We start from the raw sequence: 27,193 nt of genomic DNA, 5'->3' as shown, positions 1-27,193 counted from the left end.
CTTCTTATTCTACTCCCATTCTTGCTTTCAAGGAAAAGTTAGATTAAGATTTTCATTAATTATATCTAGTCTGGAATTAAATGAAAAATATACTTAGAATTGTGATTGTGCTCTGACATAATTATCTTTACTTGTCAGTGGTTATCTGCTGTCTCTAAGTAACAGAAGAGTGCAGATCCTTCCACCAACAATTTTTGAAGGTATCTATTTTGTATCTAACTACACTGCAAAATCTGACTTAATGTACCCTACTGCAAGGTTACTGTTTTTAAGGAATTATTACAAATATTAATGCAGAGCTGCTAAGATGTCACATATGTGCTTCTTTGCAAATACAGCAGCATTACAGTTAATATTCTGCTGTTCAGTGTGGATATAAAAAAACATTTAACTATAATTCCCAGCTGTCATACTTGTGTTTTTACAAATGGTTGCCTGCAAAAACAGGCCTTGTTTACTGCTGCTGAATAATAATTTCTGGATTTCATCTTGGCAGTGTTTGTTGGGGAGATATCCTTTAAGCCACTGAATTGGAGGTTAGGACATTCATTTTAGTGTCATCTGACATCCCAAGCTGGATCATAAATGAAAAGCAGCAGAGTTCAATTGCAGTGTTTAACAATAAAGCAGGAAACTCTAATTGCCAAACTACTGGCAGCTGAGAGTAGAATTTACAGTAATGCTAACTGAGCAGATCTGACTGTTGATATAACATTACAAATATCCACTAGTTCTTAAACCAAATAGAGGCTTGGTTTGGTTTTTTGGTGTTGTTTTTTTGTTTCTTTTTTGTGTGTGTGTGTGTGTTGTTTTTTGGGGGTTTTTTGGGGTTTTTTGTTTGTTGTTGTTTGTTTTGTTTTTAAGAACCTACTGTGCACCAATGCATAGAAGGGGCAGGATTATGCACAGCAACTTCACTATGGAGTCTAAAATACTTCTTAAACCTCAACATTACAAAGCCATACTGTAACTTTCTGTTATGGACTCCTTTAAAAGTTATCTGCTGCATAGTGCAAGGACAATTTAATCCATCTAAGAATATTCTCTTTCTCTTGAAATTTATATAAAATATCTTTGAGCACATGTACAGTCCGGAAGGTCAGCTCATTTCATAGTCATGAATACCTGATTTTTGTATTAAGCCCCCCATGTTGTGTCTGTGCTACCATTAATTAATTCAAAAGTTTATGATAGACTTGTTTAATATGCATAATGTCTTAATTGATAAAGTCTTGTAAGTTGTTTGAAACATGCAACATTCCTAGAAGAGACCCCTCACTTCCCCCATTTTGTCTGTCAAGTTTTATTATTGCCCCTAGTCTCTAACTAGAGAAAAACAAACATGTCAAACATCTCGTTTAGCTTTGTTCCTCAGGTATGAGCAAAGGTAACACGAGGTATGTGTAAAACTGATGTTATCAGTCAACAGATACATCTTTTTATAGGTGCATGGTTAAAGCATGTCGCTGTCATGACTAAATGTGAGATTTCTTATTTCTATTGCATGCATATTTCTGTCCATTCTGTCCATTACCTGAATTATAAAACATGCTAAAATTTTAGGGTGAGGAAGTAAGATAGAGCTAAGAAACTCTAACTGTTAAATTTTACACTGTGCAGAAGTCACCTGAGTTTGAATAAGCATGTCAACAAAGGCTGATCTTCGTGTATCGCATGCCACTTTCATTTCTTTCTCCATTGCCATTGCCGCATGAAACAGCAATGTAGAGGAAAAATACTATCCAAAGCTATTACAGTGAAAGCTACTGGTTTTCTTAAGTTCTTCTGCAAAATTCTGTCCCTTACAAAGTGGTTTCTGCAAGATGACCTCTGCCTCTGGTACTTCCTATTGATTTCAACAATACTGGTCATGGGACTACCATTATGCTATCAGGAAGTACGGGTGATTGGAAAAAGTCAAATCCAAGTTTCAGGAAGGTCTTGGTTCAATTTGTCCTGCAAACAACCTGAGGGCTCAATGCTTACTTTCCTAGGCCTTCACCCACCTCCTAGAACAACCAGGAGTTTACAGGCACAGCATGTGATCCCAGCATGGGCCAGCAAAAGGAGAGGCATATCAAAGCACTGACTGAGGGCCAGGGAGCTTCTTCAAACCCCTGACACAGTGCTTGCTTGTGCTCTGCCGAGCAGTAACCACTACTAGCAGTTTTCCAACTTCTGTACTGTCAGATCTAGTACAAAAATACAACTCGATTTTCTTCAAACGTACATTTTTTTTGAAAGCTCTCATTTTCTGTTGTTAAATTTCTGAACTGTCTCTTTCTGTACCATAATATAGACACCGTCATCCCAATACATTAATCTATGACCAATTGCATAAGCTTCAGTTAAATGATTCTTGTGTGTTCATCACAGTCCTTCATGTAAGCAGTCCTTCATTCACATAGCATTATTAATGAATGGAAGACTATTTTTGGTGAAATGAAAATTAAAAACTAATGTCCTAGGGACTGGTTTTCTTAAACACGGAAGTCAGCAACCAGCTCGTAATTACTTACACAAATTAGTTTCCTGAAGTCAGTCTGAAAATGTAGATTAAGTGTTGTATGATCTATTCCTAATGCTGGTAAGTCTCTGATACATACCCCAGTGATCAAAGCTCTTATGTACCATGGTTTTGATGTCCCTTGCTTGACTGGAAGGGAAGACTCTACCTGTGTCCAAGTTAACATGTAAAATGCATTGCAGGGACAGTGTGAATCCAGTTTGCTCTGATCTATGCGAGGTTGAAAGGGGTATTGCAATCTGTTGTAGAAAATATTTATTAAGAGAATTTTAGTGCTTGTCCCTGCTATACTTCTGAAAACAGCCAGTGGCAGACAAAAATGTGTTTCTGATTTGCACAGTAAGTTCTAAATCAAGTTTTAAAAAGTGACCTTTTAAACATTTATGACATGTATGACCTAGCAGTAGTCTGTGTCAGGCTTTTACTAAACCAACTACCGGAAGCAAAGTGGGATTGCTACAGCTACAGTCCTTGTACACTTGCATTCATTTCCAGTGCCTCCAGCTGGGAGAGAAGTTTCTTTAGAGAACTAAGAGCATTGTCAGATCAGCAGCTTCTATTTGTTGCATTAACTCCACAGCCCACCACCCTGACTTGGTTTCAGGTGTGATCAGGAGGGGGAAAGGCAACACAAACGTGATTTGAAGAGAAACACAAGTACCGTGTATGCAATGTGTTTGAGCAAATGTGAAGACAGCTAGCAAGGGTCTGTTAAAACCCTTATTTCCATTAAGAAGATGTAAGAGAACAGTTGTTAGAAATGGTGACAGTGAGTCTTTTGTGCTATTTGCTGAGGACTGAATTGTGGGGTAAAAATGAGTTCAATTGGATTGTGCCACTTGGTACTAAACAAAGTAAAGGTTTTTGTGCAAGTGCCACTCCCTAACTCTGAGATACTCTTCCATGTTTCTCTCCTTTCTCAGGGAAACTGGCTGCTGCTTGGATGCAATTTCAGATTTCACAGAATATTCTGAGTTGTAAGGGACCCAGAGGATCACTGAGTCACTCTTCAGTGAATGGCCCATACCAGGATCAAACCCACAACCTTGGTGTTATTAGCACCAGGCTTTAACCAGTTGAGCTAATCTTGGGGTTATTGGCTAAGGCACAATGATAAGCTTATTTGGGAGGGAGAAAAGGATGGAAAAATTGGTCACACCAGATCTGTGTATACTCTGTGGCCCCTTGCGCAGATACAAGAGGATCTTTTTGCTTTACGAGCGTGGTTTGTATGCCTAAAATGCTCTATGTACTGTTTGTATACAGCAATCTTTTGTTTCAAGGCATTAACTGTCCTATGTTATGACAGGGTGTTTTTACATGGAAAACAGGTGTCTGAAGAATTGTTTGAGTACAACTCTGGAAGTTGTTTTTAGGACTTTGACTACTGTCTCCAGAAATCCTTAATGTCTTGCAAAATGTTACAGAACAGCATAACTTTATTGGAATGGTCACTGCTGAGTTGTAAGAAATTTGAATCATTGGCTAAAAGTAGATCAGTCTGTTTAGCTTTCAGATCGTCTGTTTAGCTTTCTTTTGGTATAATGTGGAAGTAATCTCTTAAGTTGTTTTTATCAGGAGTTAACATTTTTCTTACATAGTTATTTTATTACAGTCTAACTGATGCTCCTCATTTACCTTCCCTTCCTTCTTTTCTAAAATAAAATAACTGTTTTTTAATGTATACTAATATACGTTATATACTCTCCATTAGAAGACAACCAGGTCAAAAGAGAAACAACTGAATATTTAATATTTGTCGATTAATGCGTATCTAGATAAAACAATTTGATAACTAAAACTCATTTAGAATTTGGCTTCCAGGCTAGGACTTGGGGAAAGAATTTCTGGATGCCTTCTGTTCTCTTTTGAATCTTTGCCAATACTCACAATGGTATTTCCATAAAGTCATATTTGTTTTCTTTAAGAATATATTTCTTCTCTGTTTTGTTTTAAATCTGTAAGATGTTATGGTTTCCTTTTTTGGAAATGTAGAAAAAAAAAAAGTAATGTATTTCACTCCAAATGTCCCTCATGTACATTGTGCAAATGTGTTTGCCACAATGTTAATATTTAAGGGAAAAATGAGACACATCACAACCCAAGAATCTAAACTTCAGGAATCCAGTCAGCAACCTTCAAGTCTTTGGACAGACCCTGGAAGGGCCGGCTTCTGTTCCATGCTGGGAGCAGGAAGAATACAGTTTTCCCCTAGAACAATTGACTGTTTGGTTGTACCCACCTACTAAAAACAAAAGATAAGAAAGAGCTACTCAATAACAAAATGCTAGTTTACTTCGGCTCCACTGTGCTTTTGGAGAGAACTAGCAGTTATTTGAGATAATCCTTTCAAGGAGAAGTCAATGGAGTTGATAAGAAGACTTCCTTTAAGAGAATTCAAGCTGAGAACTCTTTCTCTCTGTACTGTCCCCTATGGCTGAGATGTGGTGGTGTGTTGAAGGCTTTGGTCAGAGTTAGGCTGTGATCTTCCTGTTTCTGAGCTCTCCAGAGCTCTCTCAAGTAGGCACTTGAGCCAATAAGGAAAATAGCAATACAAGGGAATGGGTACCATCCCACCCTCTCATAGCCAACTATCTGGATTAAAAACCACTTCATTATGTGCTACTTAAACATGTGTCTCCCAGGCTGACCAATCAGAGTAAAAAACATGCTGTTTGGGGAACGTGGGCAGAGATTCTCTTGACTTTGCCCCCCCAAAAGGCTGGCAGTGAAGTAAAGGGGGAAAAGTCCTTGAAAATGAGACTCCTCCACATCAGATAGCCTGGAGCAATTCAGTTTTTCAGAACAGCCTCTTGTGAAGAAATCCATGTTACCTTCAGAATGTTTACATGGGAGGTTACAAGTCTGAACAGGCTTTCTTTTGGCAGTTATCATTGCCATGCAGGTGACAGGTGGAAGAAAATTCCTGGAACTCCCCAGTGTTCAAAGGCAGACTTATAAAGTTTATGAACCCACAGTTTGAGAGCACACCAAATCCCAAAATCCTGCCCTGGGCAGGGCACTAAGGGAGTAACTGAGCAGTTGGAGATGCTTTCACTGAGGTATAAATCCAGAGCAGGATGAGGATGTGTTACCTTCTGCTTTGCTCTAAGCAGAAGCAGCATGTGAACTCTGCTATCTGAGCCTCGGCTGCCTCACTGTTAGGCCAGTGGGCTATTCAGGCACGGGATGTGGTGCATGAATGGAAGCATTCATTGCCTTTCTCTTCTCATGCTTCTCTAAGCCTCGGGGCATTGATCCTGTGCTGCTGCCCCTTATCCAGAGCAGAGGAAGAGGCTGTCTCTGTCCTCTTCCCCTCTACTCTAGTTCCCTTGCAAAACAGAAAGCAAGATTCAAAGCAAGATTCAGCACAGAAAGCACTAATCTAAAATAAACTACCATTAGACATAATAAGGTCCAGCATATCTCCGATTTATTAAACTATCTGCAACTGTGCAGAAAGTCACGATAAGATAGTCCTCTCTCCAGTTCAGGGAAAAAAAGCCCTTGCACACATTAGATTTACTTCAGCCAAGTCATTTTCAAGGACCTCAGTATGTGCTGCACAAAGTCCTTCTCACATAGCCTTAACCTATTAACTGCTCTTTAATTTCAGACATAATCTCAGTTAAAACCCACAAAAACTCCCTGTTCTGAACTCACATGTGACCACATCAAGGGACTCTACTTATGATGAGGATTATTAAGCCTGTTGGACAGGTTATAATGATTGCCTTCCCCACAGGGCCTCGCAATATCCAGGCAGTAGTTTTCTGCATGATGTTTTCTGATGATTTCTAATGATTTTCTGCATAAAGCAGACTATTCCTCTGGACCCTTGTTTCCTGACAGCAGAAACCACTGTTTCTGTTCAGCTGAATTCCACCCCCCCCCATTCCCTACCAGAACAGCTGCTGCAATGTTTTGTATCAGACACTGAGGAAAAGGTTTCTGAGGCTGAGCCTCCTCCTGCGGCAGCGCGAGGAGCTGCTGTTGGCTTCACCAGAGCCAGGCTGTGCGCTCTGTTGGGCGTTTCTACTTTTCTTTGAGCTTTTTTCTTTGTATGTGTTTCTGTAGCCAGCCACATAGCTCCGTGTGTGTGCAGAGGACAGATGTGTTTATATCGCTTTATAGGTGGGATAGTGTGTAGAATTACATTTCACCAGATGAATGTGAAGTGCTAGAGTATGTTTTCATATACTTACCTCCAGCAAAATACCTTTTAAAAGTTGTTCCAATGTACAGAATACCATTTTCCATGGCAAAGTCTTAAGAGCATGTTGTACTGCTGAAAGTAAGGTGCTTAAATTAAGAAAACAGGATATATTGAAAGCCAGATTGACTGTATCAGGAAAAGAGAGGGAAACTCTGTTCCTTCCCTTGTTACTGATAGTAACATTTTTTTTCTATGTTTTAGAGCTTGAACCTGTTGTTTTCCCAATTGACAGTTTGCTCTGTTTGATATAGACTTGGTAAGGCTTTTTACACGTGAGCTTTGAAGAAAGTACTTCTTAAATTGGTAAGTATTGTGCCTATAGCATGACACTTGTCACCTTTTTTTATTTATCTTAACTACAGAGCAACAATTTTCAAAAGGTGCACAACAGATTATAAGGGCAGCTTTGACAAGACCAGAGGAAAAATGATAGTGGTTTAATGCTTTGGGGGGTTTGGAAGACTGTAGAGTACAAACTGTCATGAAGCCAACTTAATATAAGTGTTTCCTTTATACTCTAAGGATTCACAAGGGACTTCACTGCTAGCATACAGGAAATAAAGTCTGTTGTGCTAGAAAAAGACTTTGTTGCTTACAATTTAGAAAACACAAAGTTTCCTTAAAGGAAATGTTACATTCATACAAATTCCCATATTTATTTGTAGACAAAAATTACCATTCACATAGCAGGAAAACTAGATGAAAACAGAGACAGCATTGACTTAAAAGCCATTACGGAGTATTGGTAAACAGACCTAAATGACAGCAATAAACTCAAGTACACAAAAATTTTACCTAAATGTAGATATATCTTTATTATTGCCTCATTTTCCAGTACCAGCCTCATTTCTTAATAGGAATTCTTGAAAATAAATTGCTACATGAATGCAATTCTTCAGTGAGGAGCTTGCAGAGTTTATTTTAGGTATAGCTTGTCTTCTGTTGTTACACGATCCGACCAAGATATACTGACTTGGGATATTTTTCCTTTAGATGAGGCCACTGAACGATGAAATAATCTGAAAAGTAGTAAAGAATCTTTCCAGACAGGGATAAAGTCTCCACACGGCAGATGCTCTCTACATATACAATGATTGATCTCTTTATTCCTAGAAGGCCAAGAAGAAGAGCAGATATACAGACAGGAACACATGTTCCTGGTCCATTGCACAATATCTAAAAGAGATGAAACATATTATAAAAGTAAACCATGAGTTTTTCCATACAGTAAAGAATTAAAAATGTGCATATTTATTCAATGTTACATTTACACAAAAAATATATTTCCAAATATATTGGAAAAAAACAGAACAAGCAAGTGAATATGAAAAAATGGGGGGGGTAAAGAAAAGACATTATTTCAAAGTAGCTGCCAAAAAATATTTATTTACATGTCATGGAGCTTCGATATGGCACAGTTAATTTCTATGAAAGAAAAGTTTAGAATTCCTTGGGTATATAATTTAAACAGTTTCCAGTCTCAGTCACAGCTTTGTGTTGTATCAGTCATGAAATCTATGCACCTAATAAGTTGAAAGAAGTTTAATTAGGATTATTAAACCTGAGATCCAGTTATAAATCTCTTGAACTTTGGCTTAAGTCAGCAGAACATTTAAGAGTTCATGAAAAATGTGCTGATGAATTAGGACCTTCATGAGACGCTATTAGCTGATAAGCATGATTGGGTTTTATTTTTTATTTTTAATAAACATTAGTAGATAGTTACAAGCATACAGAAGGAAGGTGTTTTGGTAAAAACATGTCACATCCTTGTAGCAGAGGATCTCAAATTCACTTATAAATGTTAACAGTAAAAGGAAGTACTCTTTTAATTTTAGACATTATTCAACTGAAAACCAGATTGCTTAAAAGTAAAAGGTTTAAACCAGGGTACATTAGGCACTCTACTTGGTATCAAAATGGATTTCAGGCGAGGAATTTCTTACTAAACTTAAATACTACCATGTAATCAGCACTTTTCTGCACAGCTGGGGTTATATGGAAATAAAGAGTTCTTTTATAAAATCATGGCTCTATATCCTATAAACTCACTTTTTTTTTTTTGTTCCAAGTTCACCAGCCTGTGAAAAATATTATACTGGTGGGGAAAAAAAAATCTGAGTTTCTTTTTCAGGACTGTAGCAATCATCTCAGAATGTTTCCTTCCCAGCTTCAGGGCAAGATCCCACTGATAAACTGGCTGGCAACATCTTGCCTCAGTTAAAAGGGGTAACAGTTTTGGTGCTTCTGAGTTCTAAACTCTCTCACCTACACTGTGTCTCTATCATAGCCCCAGAAATCTAGCTTGGGGATGTGATGGCCATACTGCTGATTTCTTATCAGAATCAACAGAATGTAATACTATTTGCAAAATTTTATTTTTGACCTTAATTGAACTATTTATTCATGCAAGACTTGCTGATGTTTTCTCAAAGTCCCTTACAAGCAACATGCTGCACACGTTTCTAATCTTGGAATTTTAGGGTATCAATGTCCACACATTCTTGTATTTGGAACGTGAAGTGGTGCACTGATTTTATAATAACAATTATATAGCTAAGAAGCAAAGCAGCTGAACACATCAACTTTGCATACTATTTTGAAACCAGAGGTTTCAAACTGTGGTTTCAAACCTCCTGCTGAGCCTGACTTCAAGTAAATCCATGGGACTTTAAACTCCACAATCTGCTGAGAATGAAGAAGCTGTATTTTATACATCTGTCTTGGTGAGGAAGGGCATAAACCAACCACACACGCTGCCTTTTAGCATTCCATAGTAACTTTTCCATACCTGTGAACTAAACCATGTGTCTAAATGCACACACAAAGGTAAATGCCACAATGAATTCCAAACTAAGTGTACTCACAAAAGATCATGTAATGACATAATGGTAAACAGGTCTATTTGCAAACCTCTATGTAGCTCTAAAGGCCACACTGAGCTGCTGTTATTTTGCTGAGGCGCAAAACAGAAAAGCAATAATCAAAATTAAAATCATAATAAAATACCTCTCCTATATCCAGGTTTTGATATAATGCACTCAATTTATACTTTCTACTGACTAACTTGTAGGGTGCTTCTCAAATGCCCTTTGATTCATGGAAAAGCACTTGCATGCAGGGAAAAGGATCAGGAAAATTATGGACTTGGCATCTCTAAAAAACCATGATATGATTATAACTCATGTCCTCTGCTCTTTCCCCTTCCACACATACCAGTTCAAACAAAACAAAGCAGACGTGGCTTTATAGGATTTATGTATGCCAAATGCTCATAAAATACTCTGATTATAGATGTTGCTATTCCAAAATGCTTGGATTTAGGAATTGGCCCCTGAAAGAGACTGGTGTAAACCTGCTGAAGCCCACAGACAGATAGGTCCCTATCTGAATTCGGGGTCATGATCTGTAAATCAAAACTAGTAATCAATCTCTCTGAACACTAAAAATTAACCTTCAGTTAACCTTCAGTGCGTGTCTAGAGACATGTCCTACCTAGAACTGGTGCAGTTGCAATTGCAGTGGCAATTCCCCTCCAAAAATCTGGTCTGACCAGTCCTACTTACTCCCTCTCACACTGTCAGCAGGAAGGGAGGCCAGTGTTCCTTCTGCCTGGAATCCAACATCACACACTCTTCAATGGATACAGGGGAAACTTCTGAGAAAATAAATATGTACATCATAAAGAAGAGGAACCATTGCAGAACTTTAAGCTAGAAATGCTACTGTTCAGCTCCTGCCAGTATACAAACTTGCTGACTGTGGAAAGGAACTGAATCATGTACAGCCTTCCTTAAATATGTAAGAGAAGATGAGCCGCCCTACTAGTGAATTTTAAAACACTATTCAAAACTGACTTTTGGAGAATGATTGATGTCTTACATCTTGAAAAGACCAACTTTTGTTTTTCCTCTTCAGCAGAATACAAGTATCTCTCAGTGAATCCAATGGCCATCATTAGTATGTAGGGAAGAGACAGGCACCTATTGGGCAAGAAGGGACCAGGGTCTCTACAAGGTCAATCAGCTTTTCAGGGTGTTTCCCAATATCTATTTACTTTAGCTACAAGGCTGCCTGCAGAATATTTGTGTTGCATGAGATATGTCTCAAAAATCTGTGGTTTATTTGGTTCAGCCTCCCTTAAGGAGGCAGTAGAAAGGGGGAAAGAAGGGCCAAAGATAATTTTTGTGTCACCTTTGAACTGCAACTGCCCAAAGACGTTCTTGGTCACTGGGCTATCTGATTTTGTTGCCAACAAGTGGTAAGGGATTGTTCCAGAAGCCAATGCTACAGGTCTCTCTACACCACTTACATGCACCTCTAATGCGAAGAAATGCCCAGCTCACTGCTGAATTGGCTCACTGGCTGCCTGGGGTCATAGCTAGGTCTGTAAACTAAGTTGTACATACTAAAAACCTCTACCAATTCCATCTAACCAGAGTTTAAACAGTACAATAAACTAACCAAGCTGTATATTAATGGAGGTTTAAAAGTAAAGGATCAGAATACAAAATTTATCTTTTGCTACTCTATAAATCTAATTTCATTTTAATCACTTTCATATAAAAATCAAATAGTTCTTGCTTTTATGTTTCAGATATTTTCCACAGCTGTTGAAAGAAAATAAGCTAAGCCAGCAGTCTGGCACACTGAGAACACTAGCACATGGCACCACTGCTGATAAAAGCTACTTCAGAGTTGGTGAATGCAGCACTGTGGCAGAGTGACATTTACCAGTGAAAACACTGAAAGCAGAGCTCACAGCTTCACTGGGATTAAATGTCAGGCCACTGATTAAAGCAAAAATGAGTAAAGCAGAAAACTTGCAGTTTTTCTCATAAATACGTAAACATACATTTGCTGTATATCTTCAAGGAGCAAGTGTTTAAGTACTACTGATGTTCCCAAATTACACCAATCAAAGGGAGGAAAACATAAGTCCCCCCAAACCTAGTAGAAAGTGGAAAACATGTGTGATTTGTTTTGCATAAGAAATTGTCAACACCTGCTGTTCTCCTTAATGACTTCTGCAGAGATTGGCCTTTGTTACCTGGGCAAGAGCAGAAAAACTGCCCAGCTTCCTGGGGCTGGAGAGGCTTGTGGTGGGATGTGCACATGTGAACTGAAGACTGCTTTACCAGACATGGAGCTACCTCCTGGAGCATATTCAGGACATTGCTTAGGCCTCCTTAGTTCTGGTAATGCTCCCTACTCTACAGTGCAAAACAACTGGAGATATGACTAAGGGAATAGGAGTTGGTGGTGACAGAGAACTACTAAAAAAAGCAAAGGTAAGTTGAGTGACACAAAGTGTACCCAAACTGGGTTAACCGCATGATGTCTGTATATCTGTGTAAGTCCTACTTTTTAACTGCTATACAATACTTATTTTTTAACAATGTAGGGAAAAAAACCATTAGATATTCCTATGTTATAGGAACAATGAATGTTTTTGTTTGTGTGTTTCTTGTTTTGATGGGGAGAGGTGGCCATTTCTGTGGCATGAGAAGAACACAATGAGTTAATTTGTATTCTGCTATGTAAATTACAGATTCTCATGAGCTCATCAGCCCTTGCTTCTTTTTAGTACTATATTACTATTTTAAAAACTTCACACTAATGCCCTGTAAGGTGATGTATCCGGCTGAAGAATTTTTCCTTCGCTACAGAAGCTGCTGTAATCTGGCTTCTTGGTTTCAGCTGTGCCCATTTCTTGTCCCATAATTCGCAAAGTTTCCCTTGACTTCTCAGTGTATCCTTAACAATCCTCAAATCTGTGGGAAACACCAGGGCAAGCATTATACCCCTGCAGTTCTGGGGCATGCTTTTTCAATGTTGGAGATTCTCTAATGGTAAAATTAAGCTTACAAAAGCATCAGTAAACAAATCTCAAATTTTAATTATAACTATATTTCCCTTATGAGCTCACGAACAAGATGCAAGCCTGGAGAGTCAAGAAGCATGGGTTGTACCCACAGCTCTGCTATGGACTCACCATGGGATTTAGGGCACAGCACTTGCTTTCTCTCACATCGACATTTTCTGTTTTAACACCTGAAAAACAATAACTTATTCCTCAGATCAAAATTCCTGTAAATCCTTCTCAATAAAGATCTCCAGGGATGGAGAGTATTGCTTTTATTAGTATGTGTTTTGATTCAGTAGCATACATTGAGAATAAGATAAAATGTACATGCTATTTTGTCTTGAATAGATTTTTTTATAGTATGTTAAAATATAGCAGACCCTATCTATTAAGAATCAATTTCTGGTAGTTACTTTGGTGGCAACAAAAGCCTGGATGGCAGAGAAAAATTGTTACTTTTTTCGTAAATTAGTAACCCTAAAAGGTTTCAAGAGACACATTGCTCATCCACACAGAGATACTGCAGTTATAGAAATAACTCTTTCAGGGTAGATAAATTTAGTAATCAGAAAAACAAGAGAAACATGAGAATTTGAGAGAAAGGGATTTCTCCTTACCCAAATACTGAGTGAGAGTGTTCTTGTTAAAGCTTTTGCTAGTCTTGCTATTCAGCATATCTGAAAATTCAAGTTTTGAACCTTGAGAGAAACTAGCTTAGAATTGTTATTTTTTTAGGGTTTAAAAAAAAAGCAGGAACCTTTTTCAACAATTCCTTATTATTGCTATTGATGGGGGAAAAGAAGAATTTCAGGTTCTGTTTGAACAATAAAACTAAACTACCTACTGGTTTATTACTTTTGAAGAGTGAAGATCTTATCCAGTTCCCTCCACAACCTGTACATAAAACCAGGTAAAACTTCACACCCTATTTTCTGTTTGAACTTAGCTGCAGAATGCAAGATAGGACAAAACCCCCCCCCCCAAACTAGCTGTGTAGTCTGATTAAATCAGGTAATTAAGGTAGAACTGAATTATACCTAGGTACACTTTTATCTTCTACTGTCTGAATCGCTTGAATCATCGGGGGTGCAAAAAGATAGTTATAACGTTCTACATCAACAGCTTGTGTTTGGGCTGGTCAGCAGCTTGCAGCATTTACACGAAGGCCTTCCTTGTCCACCTCTGTATTTGTTGGTACAGTTGCTGTTGTTATTATCATACATTTACACAGTAAGTGAGGTGCTCTTCAAAACAAGCAGAGACATGTGTGGTCCTACAGGCAGATTACCTAAGCAGGATAAATAAGATCGGTGAATGCCAGAGTGGGGAAGAGAGAAGTGGAAGAGCAAGGACTTAAATTAGCACACTATGCAGCTGGGTTTCTAATGTGGACTTTTTTTTTAAGGAGTATTACTTGCATCATGGAATGAAATACATTGGGAAGCATCACTAACTCCTTCTCTTTTGCAGCTCTTACTTTATAAAGGTTTGGGGAGAGGGAGACAAAAATCCTACCTAGTGGATTTTTCTATGGGAGAAAAGGAGAGCTTTCACAAAACCACTAGGAACTAGATGTAGCATCAGAATTTAATTGTAACAGCACTAGGCATTGTCACTTCTGCCTTTTAGGCACTTAGTGGCCTGACCTAGAGTTACCAGCCCATTGTTCTCAGGGGCAAGAGACAAGGGAACAGGCTCAGCTTACTGTGATTTGCATCAGCATCCACATACAAAGTAGTGAGGGAAGCTCCTTGTTTCTGGATTTCAGCAGAGCACAGGAGCTCAGCTATGTATGTGGCTATATGACACTGTAAAGACAAACCAGCTCAGGTCTGTTTCTGGGTATGCCCAAGGGCTTTACTGATGAAGAGGAAAGATAACTGGGGTCATTAAGAGCCTCAGAAGTTAGGCAATAGCTTAGTGAGCAAAGGTTGAGAAGCTAGATTTGCATGCATAAAGAAACATGCAGGCTTTAATTTATTAATTTTTTTAAATTAATCTAACCTTAGGCACCCTGCTTAACTGCCCCTGTATGACAGGTGGCAGGTCTGTCATTTGGCTTAAAAGGATTTTGGAGTGGTAGTTTCCATTAGCATACTTCCTAGTCTAGTTGCCAAGTGTAAAATGAGAAACATAAAACGAATCAATTAAAAGAAATAATAAATGACAGGTGTTTGAAAATGGTAGTAATGTTCAAGTCTATGGGAATGTTAGTGTTGGCTATTAAAACATCATATTAAGACCCAGACTGTCAGTAGGACCAACAAAACAACCAGTGAGTCTTTTGAGAAACTGTGGGAGATCGATAGAAGGTTGGTAAAAAAGCAGATACAGGGTGGAGAATAAACTAACTCCCTACCTACATTACTATGCAGTGGGTCTGGTTTATTGCTGCTCAAAAATTGTACAAAGTAAAGGAAATTTGACTTTGTGTAGATGAAAAAGTTGGTCATAAAACAATTCTGTAAAAGGCCTTTGCCAAGTAAATGAAATGGTAGTCACTGAACTACGTCTGTAGCTACAAATACTAGGTACTACCTGTCTTTCAGCAATGTCACCTTGGCTGAATCTGAACCTGACTACAGTCTCTTGGTCACCATGAGAAATACTTTCCAACCTTTCAGAGTTTATTTACAAATAATTTTTATATTTCCTGGTATAAAAAGTACTACTTATTCTAGTAGCCTGCTTCTACTCAAAAGGAGAAATTAAATCCAAGGACTGTTAAATATACTCATATATATTAGTAATAGTGGCCTAAAATGAGCCTTTAATTGCAAATCTCAATGTGTCTTACGTTAGTCAAGCATTCATTTAACTAGAACTTGAAAGCAGTATTTTAACACAACATTTTATATGTACATAAAACATATCTCAGGCTACTGCCTAAACACTGAAGTTGGCATAGCAAGAATGCACATCAAATTCCTGCCTGAAATAGCTTCGCAATGCAAACCCTGGAGGTGTTGGCAATCTGTATCTCATACCAGTGGTTAGACTGAGCAAGACTGTTATGCTTCATAACATACATCGAAGTGTGACCAGGATGTTCATTAGGTTCATGATGAACCTGATAGCTGATGAGTTAAGACTTTTTTACATCTAAAGTCTGCTTAAATCTAAGCTAAGAACTCAGTTCATCTTTACTAACACTTCTGTCCTTCCTCTGAAATGTAGTGTCTATAGGCATGTCTAATCAGCAGTCACAGAAAGACCAGAGCCACAGCTTTAAACCAGCCAATTGGAATAGCTTTAGATGTTTATCTGTGCTCAGCGGGGTGATTCTACATTGTGAGTGCAGTGTAGCAGTACACAGCACACATGGCAGAGGACCGGTGAATAAAACTAATTTTCATCAACACCAAGAAGTTAAACACAAATTTTAATAGCTTAACTTTGGGGTTTTTTGACTAAACAATTTGTGCCACTGAAGGTCTTAATCCAATATTCTTACTCTTGCTTATTTTGACTATTTTGATCCTAGAACAACAACAGTAGGTCAAACACACTGTCAGTCTGGTCCAAAAGAATTATAAATTAGTGGTGAAAGATTCAGTGCGTAAAAGAATGCAGCAGATAGTCTTAACATGGCATTGTACAAAGTTCACTTGTTATGAAGTGAATAGAGAAAAAAATGCTACCACCCAGATTTTGTAGCTTTCCACAAAGTTCCAATAAGAACCGTGATAAGGACAATAACTTGCTATTTGTCACAGTAATTTCTTAGAGTGAGCTTTTGGGCAGGGCACAAAGAATGGAAAATCTTAGCTAAATGAAATAATGGTCTCTTTTCATTTAGCTTACTGGGTGAACATTTCTGTAATAAGAAGCTGCCTGTAGTCAGTTTAAGCCGTCAGGGGACCAGGCATGTGTGATGGGATGTGCAGTCATAAAAGAATAGGTAGATGGCTACATGCATGATGAGCTGTGCAGGTTTCAGGCTTCTAGAAAGAAGTTTTAACAAGGAGAGACTCATTCAATTGACAGCTGGTGGGGAGGGAGACAGCAGAGCTTGTTCTTGCTGTGCAAATGCAAACTTCTTACTACAGACTTCCCACAGGAAGGAGGCCCTAATGTGGGAGGACCGCCTTCTTTGCCTGATTTAACCCAGGTTTTTCCAAATAGCAGTGATCTGAAAATATCTGCTTATTTCAGGCTCTGTAGGGCCCTTAGGCAGTAGGAACTGCTGAGAAGTGTCCCCAGAAAAGGAATAAAGTCTGGTCCTAAGGGTCCAGGATGTGCAATCTACTAATGAATAAGGCTTTATGCAGCATTTCCGCACAGTTCTAGGTGAAATTTAATTATATTAAAGGACAACAAATCACTAGTCCAATTACATAACCCCTCTATGGCTGAAAACAAGGCCTGGATATAGTATTTTGTAGTTTTCTGCTGTGTGGTGGGTGCACATCCTTTGTTTCTGGTTCGAATTTCAGGTATGCCAGAATGACCAGGATAATCATGACCCAGACAAAGGGCTAGATCACCTGAAAACCTGGTTGCAGGGCTGGCAAACCAGCCCAAGAACAATGGTTCTGTAAGCAGCAAGAGAACTGAAGATCAGTTTCCTTTGAACTTGTATCTACTGACTGACTTAAAGCATATTATATAACTTAAGTTTATTCCTTCTTGTACATCAACTAATCCAGCAATTTTCTCTATCTTCGGGAAAAATCTTTGTGCAGCTTTTCTAATTTCTATAACTAAGAAGGATTTGCATCTTCTCCTAGAAAATAGATCTTATAACATCTTGTTCTGGTTTTATGCATCTTCTTAGCCTTTCTCTCAAAGAAGACAATAAATCTCTCTTCTCTGACCAGCTGCCTGTTTTCATGGTAGGAATTTGCAGTCTTTGAGCAACAACTGCATGCTAAATCTGGCTGCAACTGATGAATGGTTTTAAAAGCTTTTCTGGGCGAAGGTAGGTGTAGGCAGAGTGTGCTGGCACAAGCCTTGCTTCCCTGGAATTTTAGGCCACTGTATAGAAAGCCTACCTAAGGCAGATCAATGTTGTAAAAACTGCCCACTATACATTTGCTTGCAAAACACCCTGACACTTATATTTCTATAATTCTTGGCTATAGAAACACAAGCTGATCATCACTTCTGACATCTTAATTGTTACTTGGTTTAATATCTCTAAAGGGACTTGACTTTGCAGAGTGCAGATGTTCGTAACTCAGAAATGGGCCTCCTGAAGATGATCTCAAACTGAACAACTAAGCTAACTTCTACATTTCTTAAACTCTCTGGGGGCCCATTTCAAGTGTGGGTCAAGTCCTGTAAGACAGCAAAGGTCTCCTGGAAGTTGTTCAGTTCTTTCTGAACTCACTATCTTGAAGAAGGGTTGGATGGAACTGCTTTCTCATGCAAAGTAAACCAAGAAGCTTTGCCAGAAGATCAGTGTGAGATACAAAAAGGGACACAGTGCTCATGTAAATAAGCACATAGCAAGTAACTCCTGTGCAGCTTGGTTTGCTGTTTCCCCTTTCCAGCTATTTTCATTCTGCAGATATGCAAGTTATGCCAAACTAAGCTTATCTGTTCCAAACCTTGCCTAATGGTTTCAGGTTCCCTTCGCAGTACTTCTCTTGTCCTACATTTCTTGAAAACTGCAACACTTCTGCATTTCTCTAGCTTTTTGGGTGCCTGGAGAAGACTTCAGTCATTCCTTCATACATACACGTATTTCTGACAAGCCTAAAAGCAAATGTAAGGATTTGGGGATCATTCATACATACAAATGATTTAGAAGCAATTCAAAGTTGTCTTTCCCTCCTGCAGTTAAACAGAACCAGTGTCTAGACTGAAAATGTACAGTACCCATAAGCTCTGGTGTTTAAAAATATGAAGCTCTCAGCATGATGTAATACTGTCCTTGTTTCTAAACTCAGGTCTTGATTTCCATGCCAAAAGTTACAGATGAGTACTGTGAACTTAAGCATTTGTCCCAGCCTTTCTAGTTCTTTAAACTACTAAGCATTGCATTTTGCCAAGGGTAGGGTGAGTTGCAATTCCCTGCAAACCTTTTTGTCTAAAGGCAATTAAACATTACCAGTTGCTTCACATACCACACAGTCTTTTCACTGGACATGCGAGGCATTCTAATCCCTGAATCACTCTCCTTGGATAAGTGTTTTAAAATCTTTGGAGCTCTCTGAGTTTCTGTATTTTACAGAATTCTGAAACTAAGATATCCATACAAGTAGTAGTATGTAAGCAGCTTTCAAGTGCTGTAAGATGTGGCATAATGCCAGAGATGCTTCTGCCAGCTACTATTGTGGTTGATAATTGTACCTGAGAAAAAGTAACTGGGGACAACCTCCCCTCCAGCCCTTCTCTAATCATGGATAAAGACTCTTTGGATATCATTTTGAGTCAGTGGTTCCCTTGAACACTACAAAGAGCTTAAAGGCCTTGCTAAAATGTATCCTCAATCTTACAAGGTTAAGTGTTTTTTGAAAATGCTAGTCTTTTGATAGCTTATCATAGTTTATTAACTCCAAAACTATTTCTAATAATTTTATGTGTAAATCTCACTGTCACCTTAAATTCCTTTTGTAAACAGAGAGCACATGGAATTACATTAGTAACTTCCTGCTTCCTACAAGCTACACAGTGAGATTTTTTCAGTCAATTTCTTTTGCAAGAAGGAAAAAGGTACATATACATTAACCTAACACAGTGAAATAGCAAAGTGATTATTAAATATTACTCACATTTGCTCTGTCTGCTTCATGTAAACAAACTTGACTATTTCCCCTGCCTCAACTAAAACCTCCGTAAAAAGAATAATATGGCATCTTCTCCTCTCTCCCTACTTTATCTTTTCAGAATAGGTTTGAAAAACAATAAATGCAAAAAAGCTACTTCCGTTGTTCTGCACAGTAAATTGCTTGGAAAATTTCAGCAAGCAAGTAGCTTTTGATCTGAGAGGAACTGACCACTACTATTGAAGCCAATAAGATCAAATTATTCACAGCAGCCTCTCTAAACATTCAGAATACCACAAATATACAAAAGCCTCTTTAGAATTAGCCATACAGTTCACAGCGGGAGTTAAAAAAAGTCTCCTTACAAATGATCTCTGTGGGTGTCAGATGCTGCTATGAAATTATGAAAAATACCTTGTAACTGCATTAGTCTTTACACATTTCATAAAATATTTAAAACCTCATAAAATATTAATTTGAAATTTTGCTAAAATAATGCTTTTTTAAAAAATTCAAGTTTACATTACTGATTCCTTCAGAGTCTTTCAGGTCTAGCAAAAAAGAAAAATACCAGCTGTAACCAAATTTTCTCTTACAGAATTGTAAGACTTAAAACTAGGAGTCCAGTGCGTACCTTTTGCACTAACACAAAATTTTATTGATTGGGTATCTCCATTTTAGTTCTACAGTTTGACAGCCCTCAATGCTTCTGACTTGTTTAACTCTGTGGAATATTTTTAAATGAATGCTGTAATTAGCATGAGAGTGCAGTTTTGTGAACAGCTTGAAAAGTTACCAAAGTGCTGAGGAGTTGCTATTCAGCAGTGATGTTTTTTACCATTAGATGAGATAATTAATGTCAGTCAGCCAAAAACTAAATAAATATGCATTGTAGCTCAAAAGTCCATGTAAGCACAAGAACTGAATCTGTATATATTTGTGCTGGTCTGAACCTGTCTGTGCCAGACTGGTCATACAATTTTAGAAGCAAGTCCAGCCAACAGGATAACCGGGCTTTCAGGCATAGTTTGTGCTGTTGCAATCCTAAAGAGATATTATCAAGAATAGCAACTTTGTTTTTGCTAGTTCTACCAGCATTAACAAGGAAATGACACACTCTGATGTTACTTGCAAACTTTGAGAGGGAAAACTGGTATTTGTTGCTCTAATTCACCAGCAGTGCAACCTGTTCTCTCTTGATGTATTGCTGCTACATTTAATTTAATATTACGAAATACTTTTCCTGCGAATTGTAAATCTAGAGCATATGAGACAGAGTCTGCAATGTGTTGATATTCCAAATGCTTTTATGATGCTGATTCTCAACGAGTTAAAATTTACCTACCAAATCTGGTTTCAGTTTGTTGGTCAAAGGAAGAGAGTAGAGTATGGAGTATAGGGTTGTTACCACAGAGGAGATCCAAGACTGTCTAACCTCACGGCTTCTGGGAATGCGGTGAAGGGTGAACTGGAAGAGAGCACGATAATTGGAGCTGTTACTTTTCTAAGAATGTTTTTGTTCCTTCTATAGCGTTACTACTTCTGTCTGTGCCAACCTTTTTTATTTTTTTTATTTTTTTTATTTTTTTTTTAAATCTACTTTGGAAATGTTCGAGTATAAGAGCTTTGCATAGATGCCTGTGGTGTGATGCTTAGCACTCCTGGCAATAAAGTAAACACAAATACTAGAACTATATACCTGTTGTTTAATCCCTTCTCAGGTTACTGTAAAACATTCCCAGCGTCACAGCCAGCCGGGCGGAGGAGCTGCCCCGCGGTGTGTGAGCCGAGTGCGGCACCTCGTGGGCACCGCGCCGCCAGCCCGTCCGATCGCACAACCCGCGCACGGGGACTCTGCTGCCTCTCGCCTGCTTAAACCCTCTGTGCATTTACAGTGCAGAAAACGCAGCTGCTTTTCTCAGTTAATGCCCGGCGAATGCTATTAAAAAATGTAAAAGCAAATATCGCTATCCTTTAAATGAGTACCCAGTGAGTATTCAACAGATATGCAAGATGCATATTCAAAATGTAAAACATTTGCATAGAGGAAAGAACCTCTTATTATTGAATTAAAAATAAAGATATAATTTTCTTTTTGTTTTCCCTAGGAAAAAGATTATTTACTGCGTAAAAGATATCAAATTAATAAAACAAGGACGTTTTCTTCTTGTCTCAAAACACTGTGAGCAGGTAACAGCAGTTAGGCTAGCTGCACTCTTCATGGGTGGCTTTTACTATGATGCAGAGGAGCTACACATAAAAACTACACATAAGAACTAGTGCTATGTCAGAAGGCAGTCCTTATCCTAATGAAATTTTTGACTGTTTAAACGAAAAGACAAATAAAGAGGCTGCAGTGCACTGCTCAGTGACACTGACACACTGCTCATGTGGACAGCGGTCCTTAACTCACTTCATCGGGGACAGCAGATCACTACCACTCCAGAACTTCTATTGGGAGTGAGAAACACTAAATATAAATACTAAAAGTTGCCCAGTTGGTTCAAATACACACTGCTAATTATTATAGCTTAGTCCTGATGATTTGTGCCCAGGAAAGATCATGTTAACAGTGGCTGTACAGTAAACACAAACTACAAATCAGTCTTTAATAGCACTAACTGGGACTTTTCTAATATATAAGGTGGAAAGAATAAAAAAACCCCAACATTTATAAATACAGACTGTTAATTTTCTTAGCCAAAATTAACTTGTTTTGTTGTGATATGTTTCTTTAATAGCTGTGATACCAAGAGGCTTAAACAGATGTTATAAACTGTTTTTCTTATGTTTTATTTGCAGGTGTTGAAACTCTGATTGCATTAGTCTGACAACAGAATACAGAAAAATAAACATGCCCCCTGCTCCCTATTCAACACTTTCTGGTTATCACTGCCTCTCTGTTTCTTAAAGCTTTGGAAGAGTTCAGGAGATAAAAAGAAATGCTGTAAAGGGAGTTTAGACCCTTGCGTAGTACTCAGTCCTGGAAGAAATATGGGTATGATAAGACAGTTTTAGGCAGATTAGGTTTCAGTGGAACTATTCAGACGAACCTTCACTGTAAGAATGGTTTTAAAGAGTATTTGACAAAAAAAAAATGCATGTGATTTTCTTCATCATTAAAAAACCCTAAGTAATTACAGTAAAACTTGGCAGGGACCCCAAACAGTATCAAAGAAGAAATTTACTTGTAGAATTCAAGTAAGAATCATGCTGATTTTATCTATTCTTTTTAAAAAGCATGCTGGAAACTTTAATCCTTTACCTAGTTAATATTGGTGTATGCAAGCATGCAAGGAAAAGCTGGTGGAAAACTGCAATTGCTGTGAATTATTATAATATGGCCAACTGAACACACTACAATGCTTTCACAGAAACTGGGTTTATACAGCTCTTTTCACACTGAGAAACAAGATTTCTTAGCATAGTCTCTCTCATGAAACAAAAAATGGAAACATATGGTCAGAAGAAGTTTATGCAAAGGTTAGTTAATCTGGTTGCTCAACTCAGACATGACAAAGGGGAATATAAGATCCAGGGAAGAATTCATGTTCATCAGCCAACAAATCTAAGTTGTCCTTCTGCTGCTAGAGTAGGCTGACAGCAACTGCAGCAGGTTCTCTATGCTGAGCATAGAAGGTTCCCTGAGTAACAGCTCTGGGGGCATCCACCTGGAACAGTTGTGGTTACAGGCTGGGGGCAACAGAGTGATAGCAGGACCAGAGACTTTTCATAGGAGGCATTTTGGATTTCTTTTTTTCAATTGACTTAGTAGGTTGAGGTACAGCATTTTCCTTCTTGTAAGCAAGATGCTCATTCTGGATTCTTTTCCTTCTCCCTGAATACTGCAGCTGTTAGAACTGGGCTAGACCACAGATTAAAAAGAAAAGTATTTGTGGGGTTTTTTTTACATTATAATTTTCTCTTACATCACTGATTTTCTGTTAGGTTATTTCTCTAATTTGTCTTCCATCTGGTCCTTATATCTGGAAAAATTTACTTCCTTGACAAGATGAGGAAGGGAATAACCATGTGTGGAAGCATTCAGACTTTTCTCTTTCTATTCAAGGCTCTAAGAAGCTACAAGCACATTATTTTTAAATGCTCGATGATCTCCTGCATCCCCAGTAACAAAACACATAGTATGTGCCAGTAGCTGAAAGCATACTCTGAAAGTTAGCAAATACATGTTATAGGCATGTGATCTTTACTTTCCAAAATTTATCTTCCATTTTCTCTCTAAATACTTTTGGTCAGTGGAAAAAGAATGGTCAAAGGAAAATGAGCATCTGTTATCCAGACATCAAACTCATATGCAGCCAAAAATATTCCTCTGGCTTTCAATGTTAAAGGAAAATGTAACTACATGATCTGTTAGCAGTTGGAGGGGGTATAAAAGGGAAGTTGCTTAGCAAAAACAAGTGAACTAATGGAAAATTATCTTTTAATACTCAAAGTATGTATTTTTAAGAAATTTAATAATTTAGGGTTGGACATTTTTCAGGTAAGTGAATATGACTGTGTGAATGGCTATTTAGCAAACAAGATTTCTCAGAACAGGAAGAACCTCTGGTTACTTTACTAAACTTTCATCCTCAGTGCACAACGAGAGAAGAGACTGCCATGCTCAATTCGAACTAAATCGTCCCCACTTGATCTGGCAGCTTGTGGGCTTCAACTTCCAAGGTGGAAGTGGGGTAAGCAAACTCAAAAATGTCATTGCCAAGTGAGCCTGTTGCTCACCTTAGCAGCAGTTGCTTTACAGTAAAAGGATTTATTCTAAAAATCATTGGTACCAAGTTCTACATCCTTTTGTCCCAATAGCACTGCTGAAGACAATGCAAGTGCACCATATGAAATCGACACCATGTAAATAATTATTTTATTGTGTGTTGTACTGTTTGCTCAAAAGGACTTAAGATTTTATAGTTAGAACACTCACTTCCATTGTACTTATTCTAATTTCTAAATAAAAAAATACCATCTTTCTACTAATTTCACTGGATGTCAGATCACACTTTAAGTCAGCAGTCATGCTGCTGTCTGTTAATCATACAGCAAACTAGCTCAAAGCAAGCAAATTTTTGATAAAAAGATAAACAAGATATTTTAATGATTTTTTTCATTATTTTTAGGAGTTCAGGATTTGCTCAGATCATCAGCCACAAAACTCTGACATTCAGAGGCCTTACATGTCTTTTAAACACGTTTAATATTTTATTTTAAAATACAACCAAAACACAGTCTAGAAAGACGCAAAACCAATACAATTTCAATTAAGGTTTACTTACATAAAACATTTTTATATATAATTTATTTTAAAAAAATACATTGTGTCATCGAGGGAAATGCCAAATTAAAAAAGAATCTGCCCCACCATATTTCTGACCCAGTATATTTATAGCTACAAATAACATTTCAATGGCTGGCTGATTTACAAAATTAAGAGAGATTTATTTTCAACATGTTTTTCTTGAGCAAGAGACAGCCTTCTTTGTACAGTCACTTTCACTACAATTATGTTTCCTCATTAGTTTAAATGGATTAACATATAAACAGGAGGTAAAGACTGTTTTAAGAGAAAGTAAGAAAGGTGGTTGTGAAAACTGGTAGCAAGAACAGCATTTGCTATTTTTAAGTAGATTTACTTTGCATTTTCAGTACACCAATAATCAATGGTGGTTATTTAGCTCACTTTTAGAAACATAAAACCCAGTATCTATAGAATAGCACTCTAAGCTGAACTTTAGTGTAAGTGATCATCAATACCTAGAAAATCAAAAGCACTTGCTGTCTGTATAAATATCCTTTTAAAGAATCACTTCCAAATTGCCTTGAATTAGAATGTCATGTTAAGATCATTTTACCTTACACGAATATATTTAACAAGTTACCTGTGATTTGGGGAATGTTTCAGCCCTTTTTTGTTCAAAAGAACGTATTTTAGCTTCACTCATCTTATCTGAGTCTGCAAAAACATAATGTCTAGGAGAGTAGGACTCTGACAAACAGCTAAGTAACCTCAGGATTTCTGTTGTGTGCCCACCTGCAAAACCAAAACAAACTGCAATTAGTATATGGGAAATTTTGTAACTTTCCATTTTTTCAGCTGAATCGGTCACTTTTCCTTTTAAAATGTGTTAGTACTACTGCTTTCAGTGATGCTCTCCTGAGAGGATTCAATCAGAGGATGATTAAGACTAAATGTTTAAATAATGTGGAGATAATGCACTGAAGCTGTATTGATGGATGTTTTTCAGCAGGGACTGTACTATCCCAGCTCATAATACCGAAATGAACTGGGCAGCAGTTTCACTCGCAGCCGCTCCAGTGTAACAGCCTGGTGCCGACAAAACAAACAGTCCTGCTCCCGCGGGGCGCTCTGACCACTGCCCTTGAGCAGGTGTTCACAACCTTCCAACTGCAAGGTCACTTGATTCAGGGAGCTAAACTGGCACCAAACTGGGGAGGAAGTACTAATTCTGCTTTTTATGGGGCAGGGTTAATTTTTTTTTGTCATTTGAGCTTCCTGAACTGCAGCTACAGCGATGCTGCAACAGGGAAAGGGAGAGAAAGAAGACTGTGTGCACAGGTGAACTGGAACGGGCTCACCTTTTATCTGTTGGACTGGATCAGCTTGACATCAAACTGCACTTATGCTATGTGTATAAGTATTTACTGGACACGTTACTTTGCTGGCATTTACAGACCAAAACAGCAAACTAAATGTGTTCCTACTACCTCCTGCTGACCAGGGTCAGCAGGCTCCTAAGAGACCTGTTACACAGGTGAAGCACTCGTGACTGCTGAATGATTGACAAGCAAGGCAGGTGTGCCCTTTTACAAATGAGAGTTTGCCACCTTTCCACACAATTTCATGCTGTATTTTTCAAATATGTTTGGAGGTATTTTCTTGTGAGTAACGTTTGTTGAAGGTTTCACAAATTTTAATGCAATCATCTGAGCATTCACATAAGAGTAGGAGACTCCTACTTAAAGTCTCAAATAGTCTTGAACATTACATGAATCTTAACTGCCATGAATTATTTCACCTGGTAAGCTTATATATAGGGAAAGTACTCTTTTAATACAGACAAACTAGATTCCAAAGGACTAAAGGAAAACAAGCACATTTCCAGCCCTAGTGGAAGTAAAGATGACTTGAAGAATTATAAAACTGCCAGTGAAACTCAGATTGCAGGAAGATCCTGAGACCATTACTCAATTAGTTGGTGCACAGAAACCAAAGGAATACTGATGTGATGAAATCCAAGCTGGCCTGGATTTGTCAATTGCAACTTTTCGAATTAGTTTTTCGGGGCAAATTGACTGCCCTGCAACTTTGGGGAGGAGGTAACAAGGAGTAGTAAATGTGTGTGCCCCCCTTAGCATGGGGTGACACACTTGCACAGCTGTACTGCCTCCGACGGACCCATGCGAGGCTCTTGTGAGTAAATCACAGGAACGTGGTTTGGGTGAATTACAAAACGCCACGTATGTCAGGGGTGCGCCGATCGTTGGAAAGCCATGCCCTGCACCACCATCAATAATTTTTCGTCAGCAGACTAAGCAGCTGCACAGGTCAGTCCTGCACCAGTTTATCGATACACTCGGGAGTGACTGGAGAAATGCACGTGCTGCCGGAGGGAAAGGTTCTGAAACACGGACGAAAACGCCCCACATGAAGACGTAGCCTAACAGTTTCTCAAATCGAGCACTAAAAAACCCAAAGACAGGCGGCAGCGCGGAGGGGGCCCGGCCCGGGCGGGCTGCGAGAGCTGTCGTGGAGGGACCATGGCACCGCGACTATAGCTCCCGGCATGCACCGGGGCCTACCGGCGGGCGCCGCACCGCGCTGCAGTGCCCGGGAC

General features: G+C 38.4%; 1 protein-coding gene across 1 annotated transcript; it reads right to left on the bottom strand.

Moving 5' to 3' along the window:
• Positions 1 to 7,285: 7,285 nt before the first annotated feature.
• ALG14 (ALG14 UDP-N-acetylglucosaminyltransferase subunit) lies at positions 7,286 to 27,118 on the bottom strand. The gene is made up of 4 exons (XM_025896047.2): positions 27,022 to 27,118; positions 25,217 to 25,368; positions 20,668 to 20,790; positions 7,286 to 7,919 (listed from the first exon to the last, which is right to left on the bottom strand). Exons 1-4 carry the CDS (start codon positions 27,116 to 27,118, stop codon positions 7,689 to 7,691), a joined length of 603 nt encoding a protein of 200 aa, XP_025751832.2. The 3' UTR covers positions 7,286 to 7,688.
• Between the last annotated feature and the right edge of the window lie 75 nt (positions 27,119 to 27,193).

The sequence above is a fragment of the Manacus vitellinus genome, unplaced genomic scaffold (assembly GCF_001715985.3).
Source record: "Manacus vitellinus isolate BGI_N305 unplaced genomic scaffold, ASM171598v3 scaffold_56_pilon, whole genome shotgun sequence".
NCBI lineage: Eukaryota > Metazoa > Chordata > Aves > Passeriformes > Pipridae > Manacus > Manacus vitellinus.
Note: the sequence above shows the minus strand (reverse complement) of the source record. Positions and strands in the feature narration are given on the sequence as shown.